This window comes from Miniopterus natalensis, chromosome 3 (genome assembly GCF_054644295.1).
Source record: "Miniopterus natalensis isolate mMinNat1 chromosome 3, mMinNat1.hap1, whole genome shotgun sequence".
NCBI lineage: Eukaryota > Metazoa > Chordata > Mammalia > Chiroptera > Miniopteridae > Miniopterus > Miniopterus natalensis.
Genome location: NC_142083.1, coordinates 98,962,256 through 98,975,555, shown reverse-complemented (window position 1 = coordinate 98,975,555; position 13,300 = coordinate 98,962,256). Strand labels below are relative to the sequence as shown.

The 13,300-nt window shown below is 48.5% G+C and overlaps 1 protein-coding gene across 1 annotated transcript in view; it reads right to left on the bottom strand.

The window, feature by feature from the left end:
- LOC107544731 (acyl-coenzyme A synthetase ACSM1, mitochondrial-like) overlaps nucleotides 1-13,300 on the bottom strand; it is a 41,359-nt gene that overhangs the window by 13,034 nt on the left and 15,025 nt on the right. Inside the window, exons 5-7 of the mRNA XM_087815228.1 lie at nucleotides 9,044-9,167; nucleotides 6,542-6,622; nucleotides 5,945-6,039 (exon numbers count right to left, since the gene is read on the bottom strand). Of these exons, the coding sequence (XP_087671354.1) occupies nucleotides 5,945-6,039; nucleotides 6,542-6,622; nucleotides 9,044-9,167 (300 nt within the window). The remainder of the gene's footprint in view (nucleotides 1-5,944; nucleotides 6,040-6,541; nucleotides 6,623-9,043; nucleotides 9,168-13,300) is intronic.

Genomic DNA, 13,300 nt, shown 5'->3' with positions numbered 1-13,300 from the left:
TGACAGGTCTCAGAGGGAAGGTGGGTAGAGGGGATGGGAAGATATTAACCAAAGACCTTATGTGCATAACTTATGGACACAGACAATAGTGTGGGGGAGGCCTGGGGTGGGGCAGCTGTTGGGAGGAGGGGGTGAAAGGGGGGAATATTGGGTGATATCTGTAATACTGTCAACAATTAAAAAATTTTTAAAAAAAATCTATGGCATCTTTTATTAAAATAATTTGTTACATGATAACATTAATGATATTTTATGAAAAATAGCTACTTTTTAAAATAGGGAGAAAATTGGCATTGTTTAACGTTTTTGCAAGCCTCTCAGATGTCTGGTGTAATTGAAGGGAGCTGGATTCTTATAGCTGCCTCTGCAAGCAATGGTGTGTTGTAGCCTCTGGAAAATGCCACTCTACATTTGTGAGAGAGTGAGAGGAAAGAAAAGAATGTCTCAGCATGTTATGACCTTGGACACCCCACTCCCCAGGACACCAGTCTCCCCCAGCATCCCCGGATCACTTGCTGAGAAAGGCTTTTTTTCACCACTGAAGGGACCAAGTTGCCCCCTGATCTCACACAGTTGCTCTCATCAGGATCACCTGGAGATCCCATTAAAACTGACCGCTGGGCCCCCCCCAGAGTGTCTGATTTCTCTGGGTTGGGTGGGGCCTGATAAGAAAAGTGTTTCTAACTAATTCTGGTGATGCGGCTGCTGTTGGTCCTGGTGTCTCGCTCAGAGAGCCACTTTTCTACAGTGTTGAAAATGTTTGTATTTCTTTAAAGATCCCCCCACCCCCTGTCATATTGTATTTTAACATTGCTCTTTTCCTCACTGCTGTATTTATTTCGACGCATTAATTTCATAAATGTCTGCTTGGGGCCCACTCTGCTGGCTCCTCAGAAGGTCTCGGGGCTGCCCTCTGCCCTCACTGCTTTCTGTCTCGTAGAAAAGCACAGATGAAAAGCCAGGACCCGGATGGGAAGTCGGCACACCTTGGCCAATTGCTGCTGACTTGCCTCTGCTACCTCTAGCCTCAGCTTGCTGCACTTTTTTTTGGTACTTGTTTTAATTTTATATCTTGGTTTAATTTTAATTTTTATCATGCGTATAGTTTAAAAAGTCAAATGGTGTACTATGTGTTGTGTAACGATAAGTAGTTACACTGTCCTTACTTCCCACTCCCAGACCCCGGCTGCTCCCTTCTAGTGTTCCAACCGCACCCCCCCCCCGGGGTTTTAGGTAGTTTCTACTGACTTTCTCTTGTAGAAGATGCACCCACACTTCTCTCTGTCTCCTCCATTCTTTCAATACAGTTCATCCCAATCTTAGCTAAGTAGACTTTCTGTATTTCTCTATTTCGATTGCAGATATTTCCCATACCTGTTACGTAAGCCATGATTACATTTCCTTTCTAATAGAACCTTTGGTTTTTCCTGGAGTTAGTAGTCACATTATGTTTTCACTCGTTTAGTTTCCTACGGCCTAGCAATAGTTCTTTCTAGCCTGTCTGCAGGAGTCTCATGTTCAGCACACACTCTTGGGCTTCCGTTGTTGTGTACTAGCTCCTATTGCCATGCGGGGGTTCCCCTCCCCCAGTCCTCTGGGCCCAGTGTCCTGCTTTGGGTGCACCCTGGTTGTCTTTTCTGATTTAGCCTCCTTGCCTAAGTTCCACGCCACACCCTCAGTCAGGCTTTTTCTTTCAGGTACAACACCGATGTCCATTCCGCTTCGTGCGCTTCGCTGGATCGTCTGACATCCCTCCGTGGACCTTACGTTTATGTGTTCTTTGCTCTGAGTTCCCACTTGTCCATCCTGTGCATCTTCTAGAATGTTGGGGCCTTTCCTCTGGAGCTGTGTTTTTCCAGTGGGCTTTCAGAAGGGAGTGGAGAGAAACTCCTGTGTTCACCCCCTGTAGCTGTTAAGCCCCTCTCCCTCCTCAGCACCCCACAGGCTTAGGAATCTGCTGTGCGCTTTCCTCACTGCCCCCGCCACGGTTCTGATAGAACATAGCAGGACTTAGTGTCACAAGACTGGGGGTGGCAGGGCTGGGACTCAGACGCTGCTGCTCCTTTCTCTTCTCCCCCGGATGGAATCTGTAGGAAATCTGTGCCAACAAATTATTTGGGCTAGCCTTTCTCATCTTGCATTTTGTGAGTGAAAGTTTTCAACTTTTGACAGAGTCCACATACTTGGAGGTAGTTTTTGTAGCCCTGGGAAACCTCATGGCTGCTGGGCATGTCTTTCGTCCAGTTCTTCTCTACCAGGGGGGATGGCCACTGACTCTTACCATACAGGTTACTTTTCATGTCCCCAACTTCTTGCAGGATCTACCTTTTGTGCTGGGAACTTTGAGGACACTGTCTTGGGCTTTGAAGTTGTAGATATTTTGAAGAGGCTTAGTCAGGCTTTCTTAGCGTTTCAGAGCTTTTCTGTGGCATCAGAGTGGGTAATAAAGGGAGAGGCAGAAGTCCTTGGCGGAGCTTCTGGAAATACCCCGTCTGTTTCAGCAAGAGCTCCCTGTTACTGGCTCTAACACACAATCCCTGAAGCTGTAAGCTGAGCACCGGCGGGCACCTCCTTCCCCTGCCCAGCGCGGGAGCCGGGCCTGGCAGTGCTGTCCTGGGGCCTGCGGGGCTGGGGACCGAGTGCCCGACGAGCTGCTGTGCCGAACGAATCCTTTGGGGGACAGGAGGTGTGGGTGCTGGTATCCGGCCAAGTGTTGCTGAACATCATGTTCTTTTGTGTTTAATTATGTAAGGGCTATAAAAATGGCGTTATAGGTAACATTAAAGGAAATAAAAGGGTGTTCTGGGGCTCTGGAGTCAGGCAGACCCGGCTTTGTTTCTGGCTCAGCCACTTTTCATTCATTTACTCAGCAAATGTGCGTGATGGTGTTTACTGGGCATCTTCCATGTGCCAGGTGTTGGGGTTATAATGAGAAGCGACACTAACCCATTTCCTTCCTCAAGCTACTGAACAGGGCATCTCCAGTAAGCGCACACTGATAGGAAAGCTGCGAAGGAAAAACAGATTGCTTGAGGCTGTGTAACGGGGGATCGGCCTTAGAAAAGTTTCCCCCAGGGAAGCCCCTCTTTAATTTTTTTCTTTTTCTTTTTGAGGTAACTTTTGCACTGACATTCTGCAGCTGGGTAGAATTAGTAAGGCACGTGGAGATGCTCAATAAACACTATCACACGGGAGCAGATGGGGGCCCGGCCCCGCGGTGCCCTGGGACGGCGGTCTGTGGGCCCCGAGTGGTCAGAAGGGATCATGAAGGAGTTTAAGACCGAAAGACACGCACGGACAAGGTGAAGGGATGGAAAGAGATAGTTCATGAGAATGGGAACAAACAAACAAAAGCCGGGGTAGCAAAACTTATACCAGACAAAATAGGTTTTAAAATAAAGGCTGTGACAAGAGACAAAGAAGGAACTCCTAAGACTTTCTCTGGGACTATATCCACAGAAACCCCAAACACTAATTCCAAAGGACATATCACCCATATGCTCACTGCAGCATTACTCACAGGGCCAGGACCCGAAGCGGCCTGTGTCGGCCAGGGGTGAGCGGTGAAGGAGGGGTGCGTATGTGCGATGGCCTCATAAGAAAGAATGAAGCCTCGGCAGCAGCAATGACCCGAATGGGCCTGGAGGCAGGTCTGTGCTAATGAAATTAGTCAGACAGAGGAAGATAAATGCCATATGGTTCACTTAAATGGGAAATCTAAAACACAAAATAAATGAACAACCATTTAGATTGTTCATGATGTTGCCAGAATGGAGTGGTGTTGGGAAACGGGTTAAAAAGGTGAAGAGATTAAGAAGTATAATTTGGTAGATACAGAATCGTCATGGGACATAAAGTACAGGATGGGGAATAGAGTGGAAAATATTGTAATAACTATGTATGGTGTCAGGTGGGTACTAGATTTAGCAGGGTGATCACTTTGTAAGGCACATAAATGTCTAATCATTAGGTTGTGCACCTGAAACTAATATAAACAGTAAATGAAAACTAAAAAATTATTTAAAAATGTATATTAAAAACCAAAAATTATTTTGCTGCACACCTATAACTAATATATTATATGTCAGTTATACTTCAGTTAAAAAAAAACTGAAAATGACTTCACCAATGAAATTCAAATCACTGACAGAAAAATGTGAAAATGTACTGAATGCCTGTGTATTAAAAATGAGCAGGCGACTTGAATAGGCAATTCTGCAGAGAAGATACACAAACGGCCAAGAAGAACATGCAAAGGTGCTGAACACCACTAGGCATTAGGAAAATGCAGATCCACCATGAGATACCATCTCGCCCCCATTAGGATGCCTATTATCAAAAACAAACAGAAAACCCCTCTGAAAAGAACAATTGCTTGGAAGGCTGTGGAGAAGCTGGAGCCCTTGTGTATTGCTGGTGGGAATATAAAATGTTTTAGCTGCTGTAGAAAACATTTTGGCAGTTCCTCAAAAAATTGAAACATGGAATTGCCATATGGCCCAGCAATGCCATCCTGGGCATATATGCCACAGAAGAGGAAGCAGGAAATTGAACACATACTTGCACACCAGTGTTCATAGCAGCATGACTCACAAGAGCCAAAAGGTGGAAACCATTCAAATGCCCATCAAGAGGCCAACGGATAAACAAAAAATGGTACATACATAAAATGGACTGTGATTCAGCCTTGATAGGAAGGACATTTTGTAACTGCTACCTTGAAAACATTGTGCTAAATGAAATAAGCCAGACACCAAAGGGCAAATGTATGATTCCACTTAATTGAGGCACCTAAAATAGGTGAATTCTTACGGACAGAAAGTATATGAGAGATTAAGAAATGCTGGGAGGTGGGGGGTAGGGGAGTTAGTGTTTAATGCAGTAAAAAGAAAGGAAGGGAAAAGCAAGCAGATCTCAATGGAGATACAACATTCTCATGAGAGCATGTAAAACTGGGTACATAGTTGTGGGCATATGTAAGGATATCTTTGCAAAATAAATGTCATGTCCAGTAAAAATCAATGTCATTGCTCTGGATCACTCTGTTCAATTTAACCAAAATCTCTGTGTTTGAATCCAATCACTAATATTTTTTAGAAAAGGCTCCCCAAATGACTAATGTGCAGGCAGGGTTGAAAACCCTGATCTATATTCATGTTAGCCTGTTTTCTCTTTTTAATTTGCTTTTGGGAGATAGTATCACAAGAGAAGCAGCGCCCCCTGGAAGCCAGAGTGATGACAACAGTGACAGGGAGAGAGCCTTGCTCGGATGACTGTTCTTTTGGAGAAAGGAGTTGGAATCTGAGATCAATATGAGGTCTGTCCACCTTTCCATGGCCAATCTTGGAAGCTGAGAATATCCTCTTTAGTGGCCCCTAGTACCCTGACCCTGGGAAGGCTAGGGTTCATCTGGTCAAGAGTTTCAGCAGGTTTCCTTCCAGCCTATCAGAGGTTTCCACAATCTCTGCATTTCTCATTTAGCTTTGTGGCCCAAAAGATATGGGTTTGAATCTTAGACCTGCCATTTATTTGACCTGGGGAAGACACATAACTTTTCCAGTCTGCAGTTTTTTTCTCTGTGAAGTGGGGATAGAGGAGGCCCCTGGAGGCTCAGCACAGTTAATAGATTTGCTCACACCCTGTTGGTAAGTTGGGTGGTAGGATTTGAACGCAGCCAAAGTCTGCATTCTTAGCCACAGGAGGTCATCAGCTCTTAAATCCAATGATTCCAAAGCCAGGCTTCTTTCTCTCCTGTCAGTGCCACATAGGTTAAGACAGGACAGGCTGTGGGACACACGGTGAGCTTTGTGATGAATTAGAACAGGCTTCATTGAACTGGAGCAAATAAAGGGAGACGTGAAGAAGTCTCAGGATGCAGAGTTGGGTCCACTCCTTATCACCGCAGGGACTCTTGGGCCAGGGAGGGGCAGATGGGGTGCCCTACCTCATAGCACATGAACAGGCCTTGCTGGGCTTGATACTGATGCCAAAGTTGCCTTCAGTGTTGGGTGGCTGGATGTTGCCCTTGCCATCAATGACCTGGGGTAAGAGGTCTTGAGTCCCACCCTGCAGGGCTTCCCAACACTCCAGCCCCACCCAAACATGGCCTGGTTTATTCATATGACACCAGTGAGGATCACTGGGGAGGGTCCCTGTCCAGAAAATAGAATAAACTCATCAAGGCTTTGAAATCAGCAAGTCATAGGTCTATTTGTTTCATGGTATATGGACATCGAAAATGTGTCTTCAAGCTAGAAAACAGGGGTCAGGAAAAGCTAAGAGCACCAGCTGGTGGACAGAGCTGCCAGTGCTCCTCACAGCTACTGTGTGCCACCTGCTGTGTGCGAGGCCTCTGGCTGGCACTGGGAGCTGCATTCATGCCCACAATACTGAAACCCCAGGAAATCAGAGGGCAAATAGGAGGAGAGGAGGAAGGACAGCTCAGGCGGGGGGCACGGCTGCTTCTGCAGCCTGGTGTCACACAAAGGTCCAATCCCAGCTGAGCCCTCAGTGCTCCATGACCATGCCCTTAGGACCAAACCTGGGCGTCGAAGGGTGGGATGGTTTTCCCCATGGAGTTGGGCTTGACCTGCATTCCCCGGGCAGTGCCGCAAGAAACTCCCTGTGCACGGAAGAAAGAGAATGCCAGTTGTCAAAGGGCCCCGGCTGATCGCAAAGCAGCAAGAATCATACACAGCATCCCTGCTCCCAGGTGTCATTTGACGCTGCTCACGGAGCCTGTGGGGGAGCTCGAAGGCCTGGACTGTAGGCTCAAGGCATTGACCCAGCTCTTCAGCAGACATTCACTGCGCCTGACAGTGCTGGGCCAGTGCTGGCTGCCGGGGCTACAGGGTCCGGTGCAGGAGGCCAAGAAAGGAGCAAAGGGCTGAGCTCTGGGCTGAGGGCATGTGTTGTGGGTGGTGGAGTTCCCAGTGCATGCCTGGCATGTGCCCATTTGGCAGGGGAAGGTCATGAGCCCATTTGACAAACATTTACTCAGGACTGTTAAACAGTGATAGGAATCCTGCCTCAGCCGCTTCTCGGGGCTGTGTTGAAATCACTGAGGCTGTCCCTTCTGCTCCCACTGCCCCGTCAGCATTTGGCCTCCTGATGAACCTATGCCCCCTTCACGGTTCCCTGAAATGCCTTCTTTCTAATGCTAAGTGCTTTATAGTCCGACAGACCAGGGTGTGACTCTAGACAACTTAATGCCCCTGGATCTCCTCTGTCAAAGGGGCATGACCCAGCGCTCCCTTCTCAGAGAGCCTGCGAGTGCTGGAAGCTGCACGGTGCCCGCACACACCAAGTGAGTTCAACTGGCTACTTGGTCAGCCAGCGTCACCCAGGCCCCATGAGAAGTCAGCTGGGAGATTCTCCTTCTGTCGTATTTTCCCCACATTTCTATTGTCACTGACAGGGCATTATACTGATTTTTGCATGTCTGTTTTCCTCAGTAGATAACAAGCACCTGGGCGTAGAGACAGCCCCATTCGGCTCTGGAGTCCTGACATCTGGGAGACCACCTCCCGACATCCAGTGGGGACAGCAGTGTGGGCACTGTGGACACCTGCAGGGCTGGGCCCCGCACCTGGAGCTTACACCTGTCCTTTCATTCCCCTCCTCACCACATGCAAGATTCTACTTCCCATTTTGGAGACAGGGAAGTTGAGCTTCTGGAAGGTTCTATGGTATGCCTTTGGTCTTGAAGCCTGTCACTGGCAATGCTGAGACAACTGAGGCCTGAGCTCCTAGGAGAGGAAGGTCGTCCTCTGCCAGGCTGTTGCTCACACATCAGGCACACAGGGACATCCACAGGTGAGGGAGCAGGTTTGAAGGTCTTTGAGATTAAAGTGTCACACAGGGAAAAGGAGTGTCCTATTGTTTCAAAGAGTCAGTGCAAAGGGACAGGGTTATGGGTGTAGTGTGTTGTTGTCTTTGTCCAAAAATGAACTGGGAGCCATGCAAGAACAGGCCTAGAATCTTTTTTTAAAAAAAATATATCTTTATTGATTTCAGAGAGAGGAAGGGAGAGGGAGAGAGAGAGAGAGAAACATCAATGATGAGAGAGTCATTGATTGGCTGTGAGCCCACAACCCGGGCATGTGCCCTGACCGGGAATCCATCCCTGATCGCCTGGATCCTAGGTCGACACTCAACCGCTGAGCCATGCCCGACCGGGCTGGGCCTAGAGTCTTAACATTTCTCAGGCCTGGAAGCAGACCACTTAACTGATTAAAATAAGAATGTTTTTGAAAAGAAAAAAAAAGTCAGACAAATATGTGAATTAGGACTAAAGCAGCCATTTACAGGTCCTGAGGTGGCACTCGGCTCTGACAGGATGATGGGAGGCTGGGGAAGTGGCTCTGTCACCATCAGAGGTGGACTGAGAATGTGCTGGAAGAGAGGTGGCTCCTCATAGGACCACTGATGAAGTCCCTGAGGTTCCAGGCAGGCACCTGCTCTCATGCTGTGCCCCCTGCCTGCTCGGAGACACCCTTTGCATCAGAGTGTGTGTGTGTGTGTATGTCTGTGTGTCTGTGTGTGTGTCTGTGTGTGATGTCTCTGCTCCCTCCTCTACTCCTGCTCGGGCCCCACAATCAAACCTGTGTGCCACCCTCATAAACACCCAGAAATGAACTTTTGGGGCCAGCTGCTGTCCAGCCTCTGGCTGCTGCTCTAGGCAGGATGGTGACAGGGACAGGACTTGCTGGTGGGGCCTCTGTGTTGCAGGAGAGGGTCTCCAATTCCATAGTTCCTCCAGCTCCCTGATCACAGGGACGTAGCTCCATGTTCTTACACCCCCTTCCTAAGTTTTGTCCAATAGTTTTTAGCACACTGGTGTCCTGACAAGTCGATGAGCTGTGTGTGAACTGTCTTTCTGCAAACTGATTTGGGGCAAATTAGCCTAGAACTCTGGAGCCTCCCATCTGCTTGCTATGCACACAGTGGGGCTTTTGTACACAGTCCTGGCATGATTCAGCTCAACTGCTGGGCTGGGTGGCTGAGCACATCCTGGCTGGCCCAGAGGGGCCTGTCCACCTACCGTTTCTGACTGTCCGTAGAGCTGGTGGAGCAGAAGGCCCGTCCACTGTCTCCACTTCTCTTGCTCCTTGGGAAGCAGGGCCTCCCCACCGGTAGCGCAGTGCTCCAGGGTGGGGAACCTGAGGCTTAGGGGAGATGAGGTATGAACAGAGCGTCAGAGCAGGCCCTGGACGCTCTGACCCAGGCCCAGGAGTCAGGAGCTCATTCACCCTTCTGCTCCCTCACTTTCATCCCTGCCATCCGGGTGGATGTCACTCACTGCCCGTCAGTCCCTATTAGCTCTTCCACAGGTGGGGGGTGGGGAGGCTGGGGGGGGGGGTGATGAGGCTCATGGGTCAGTTAGGGATCAAATTAGATGTGGACGTTGGTGTAACAAAAGGGTAAAAACGTGTTTGTCAGACCTCGCCTGAGGGAACCATTCTATGTGGTAAGAGAGACATTTTTATAAACCACAAAGGGGCGAAGGCTGGGACTCCAAGGACTCGCCAGGACGGTAGTCGGACGGTGCTTCCTGCCTTCTGGGAGCTGAGTGGAGAATGTGAGTTAGGGCTGGAAATGAATTGCTCAGGATCCAGGGAGACTGGGCTGCCCTGGCCGGTTTGGCTCAGTGGTTAGAGCGCTGGCCCGAGGACTGAAGGTTCCTGGGTTTGATTCCAGCCAAGGGCGCATACCTTGGTTGCAGGCTCGATCCTGCCCCGATCGATGCATTTCTCTCACATTGACGCTTCTCTCTCCTCCCTCTCTCTTTCTCTCTCTCTCTCTTTCTCTCTCTCTCTCCATCCCACACTCTCTGAAAAACCATGGGAAAAATATACTCAGGGGAGGATTAAAAATAAAGGAAGATTGGGCTGAGTGTTGGAAAAGAGGGCGGGTCACAGGTGACAACCCTGAGAGAAGGGGTCTTGGAGGGAACAGAAGTCTGCTGTGAGTGTGCAGTAGGTAAATCATGTACCATTGCACGTCGTGTGCTGCAGATCTTCTCCTCCATTTTCCCCAGGAAAATTCCCATAAATGATACAAAAACTGTCACACAGTTGTGATGGAGTCCCTGAAGGAAATGGGGAGAAGTGCCTGGGGCCTGAGCACCAGCCGGCGCAGGGCTGAGCCGGGCCAGCTCTTGGGGACGAGGGAGGGGGCAGACATCTGGCTCATGGTCCCACCCTGTCACCCTCTCCTGGTACACACAGAGTCCAGAGTGATCGACGGGGGATGGTTTCCTTAAAGGTGTCTTCCTCATTCACCTGGAGCTTTCTCCAAAGTAGGTAAAATGAGCAGTCTCCAGTGGAGTCATTAATTATGCCCTGGTTAGATATTTTTTTTAAATTCTCACCTGAGGACATGTTTATTGATTTTTAGAGAGGGAGGAAGGGAGAGAGTGAGAGAGAAACATCTATGTGAGATACATTGATTGGTTGCCTCCCACATGTGGATTCCTTTTGGGGAGATGGAGGGGTATGAGTAGGTCACTGGGGGGCTGGCAATGTTCTCTTTTTGGGACTTGAATGAGCGGTTACATAGGTGTTTTATTTTCAACAATCCCTTAATCTGTAATTTATGTCTTACATATTTTTTGTATGTTATTTCACAATTAAAATGTTTACAAAAGGAAAAACCCTACAATGATGCAAAGCTCACTGAGTGTTTCATTTGGATCTCTGATCCTGCTTAATAAACTAATTAGATTTGCTGATAGTTACTACCTACAGTTCACACACACACTAATTAGACTTTCTGATAGTCACTTCCTATAGTTCACACACACACACACACACACACTGCCCTCAAAGAACCAGAGTTAAAACAGTCAGACCATAGTGCATCAGACTCCTTAAAATCCTACCCAAAGATTCTTATTACAACAAGCCACTCTACCATACCTGCTGAAATTCTGCTGCAGAATCATACGAAATATGGAGGGCACAGCAAGGCACTGGGTGATAGGGTATTTGGAGAGTGTCTACAAAGTGAGGAGAGAAAGGTCTTATTTTTATAGTTAAATTAAAAATATTAGCCAATTATTAGCATTTTAATTCTGATTGCCCCTCTAGGAGAGGCCATTTATTCATTTAATTCTTCCAGTATATGTATATTGAATGTGGGTGTGTTTATGGACTGAGGGAGTAGAGTTGATGAAAAGTGAGAGGTTGATGAGGCAGGGTAGTTAGATGCTAGAATTTTATAAGATAAGTGGCCTCAGCTTTGTAACCACGGGAAGATGTGATCAAGGGCTGGGGAATCTGGTCCTCAGATAGCGACCTGCCCCTCTCACTCAGTTCCTTTGGTTTCAGTGGGGCTCCAGACTCACTCTCACCCCAGGTCCCAAAGGTAGGTCAAATCATATTTCCTGGTCACGTGCCACTTCTGGTTCAACCATAATGAGGCTTAAGGCTGGGGATACTGGGACGAAGCCTGTTGCTCTCTTTCTGGATTCAAGCCTGTGCCTGGTATAGTCTTGGGCAATGCTGGCAGCCGCTGGGATAAAAAGGGACAGGCCTTTCTGAGAACAGCCTCAAAACCTAACAGAAACAGCTGGTGGGTGGAGAGAAGAAAATGTCTGGAGTGTTTTTCCCCCTCCTCTGACTGCTCCTGAGGGGCCTCTGTGTGTGTAACTCCTTGAGGAAACTCAACTCCCCCATGAGCAGGCTCTGGCTCTGAGGAGCTTTTCTATGAGCAGAGGGACCTGGAGAGCCAGTCACCCCCTCATCCCCTCTGTCTTGGGGCTGTGGCACTCCCACAAGACATGAATGGCTAGGGGCCTCTGTTCTGAGCTTCAGACCCAACTTCCCACTCAACATCCTTCTGGGATGTCTCTCAGGCACCTCAAGCCCTGAGCACCCTAATCTCTCCTGTCTCCCTGGACTAAGAATTCTCCGGTGTTCTCTGTGTCAGTGAGTGTCATTCTGTCCAAACCTGGGAGTCCACCTTGCCTTCCACGCCCTCCTGTCTCCCATCCAGCCAGCACTCACACTGCCCATTCTATCTCCTAAAACCTCAAACTTGTTAACTTCCTTCATGCCCTAGCACCTTGTCCAAGCCACCACCATCTGGCACCTAAATTATCCTAAGACCCTCTAAATGGCCTTTTTAAATCTGTTTTTCCCCCAACCCATTCTCTGTCTTGCAGCCACAGTGATCTTTTTAAAACACAAATCTGATCAGGTCTCTCCCTTGCTAACAACCTTTCAGTACCTCATGGTTTTCCCAATAAGCTCCAATCCCTACCCCGCAGTCCACCCAACCCCAGGCCATCTGGGACCCGCTCCCTTTCCCAGCTGCTCCGCCGGTCCCTCCCTGACACCCTGAGCAGCAGCTCTTCTCAATCTCTGTAGTTCTATGGATGCTGCTTTTCATATGTTTGTGCCTTTGCTTGTTTTCTTCTGACTACACAGAAAGCCCTCCCCTTCTTTCCACCCCAATTCCTCCAGGGTTTTGCTGATCAAGATTATCGTTAGCACAGGTACCTAGTGTCCACAAGACACCCTCCTGCCCCCTGGTCTGGTAATAAGGTGGAAAATATATAGAACGTGGTCTGGTCTAAATATTGCTAGTTGGGGTGGAAGGAGTAGGAGGGAGAAGATGTTTGGTTTAAATTTTTTTTTTTTTTAAACACATCTTTATTGATTTCAGAGAGAGGAAAGGAGGGGGAGAGAGAGAGATAGAAACATCAATGATGAGAGAGTCATTGATCGGCTGCCCAGCCTGCAACCCGGGCATGTGCCCTGGATCCTAGGTCAATGCTCAACCACTGAGCCACACCCGGCCGGGCTGGTTTAAATTTGATTAAATGATTAACCCAAGGCTATGGCTTCAGCCTCTACAATTATTCATTTTAGGTTAAAGGCAGTGGCTTGGCTCCAGGTATTTACTTCCCCTAACTGTTCTTGACTGTGAAACTCCAAGTTTGATTTGCTCATTATGACAGAGAGAAGAGGACTTGTCACCTCTGGTCACATAGCTAGAACATTCTGTCTTCCATCAAACCCTGGAACCAGTGACAAGGACACAAGGGTTGTCATTGTGCAGCTTGTACAATGCCTGCTGCCTCCACCCGTGTTTCCTCCACACCTGTGAAGGTGCTCAGGCAGGACCCCCTTTGTCCCTGGGAGGCTTCTGCCCACAAACGCTTAGGAGTCCAGGCTTTTGCCTCTCAGCCCCTGGGTGGTCTGAGCCGACGAGAGCAGAAGGGAGAAGCAGGACGGACTCGGTTGTACTTGGAGCACCTTTCCCAACGCACACACCCCTAGCCCCAGATGGTGAC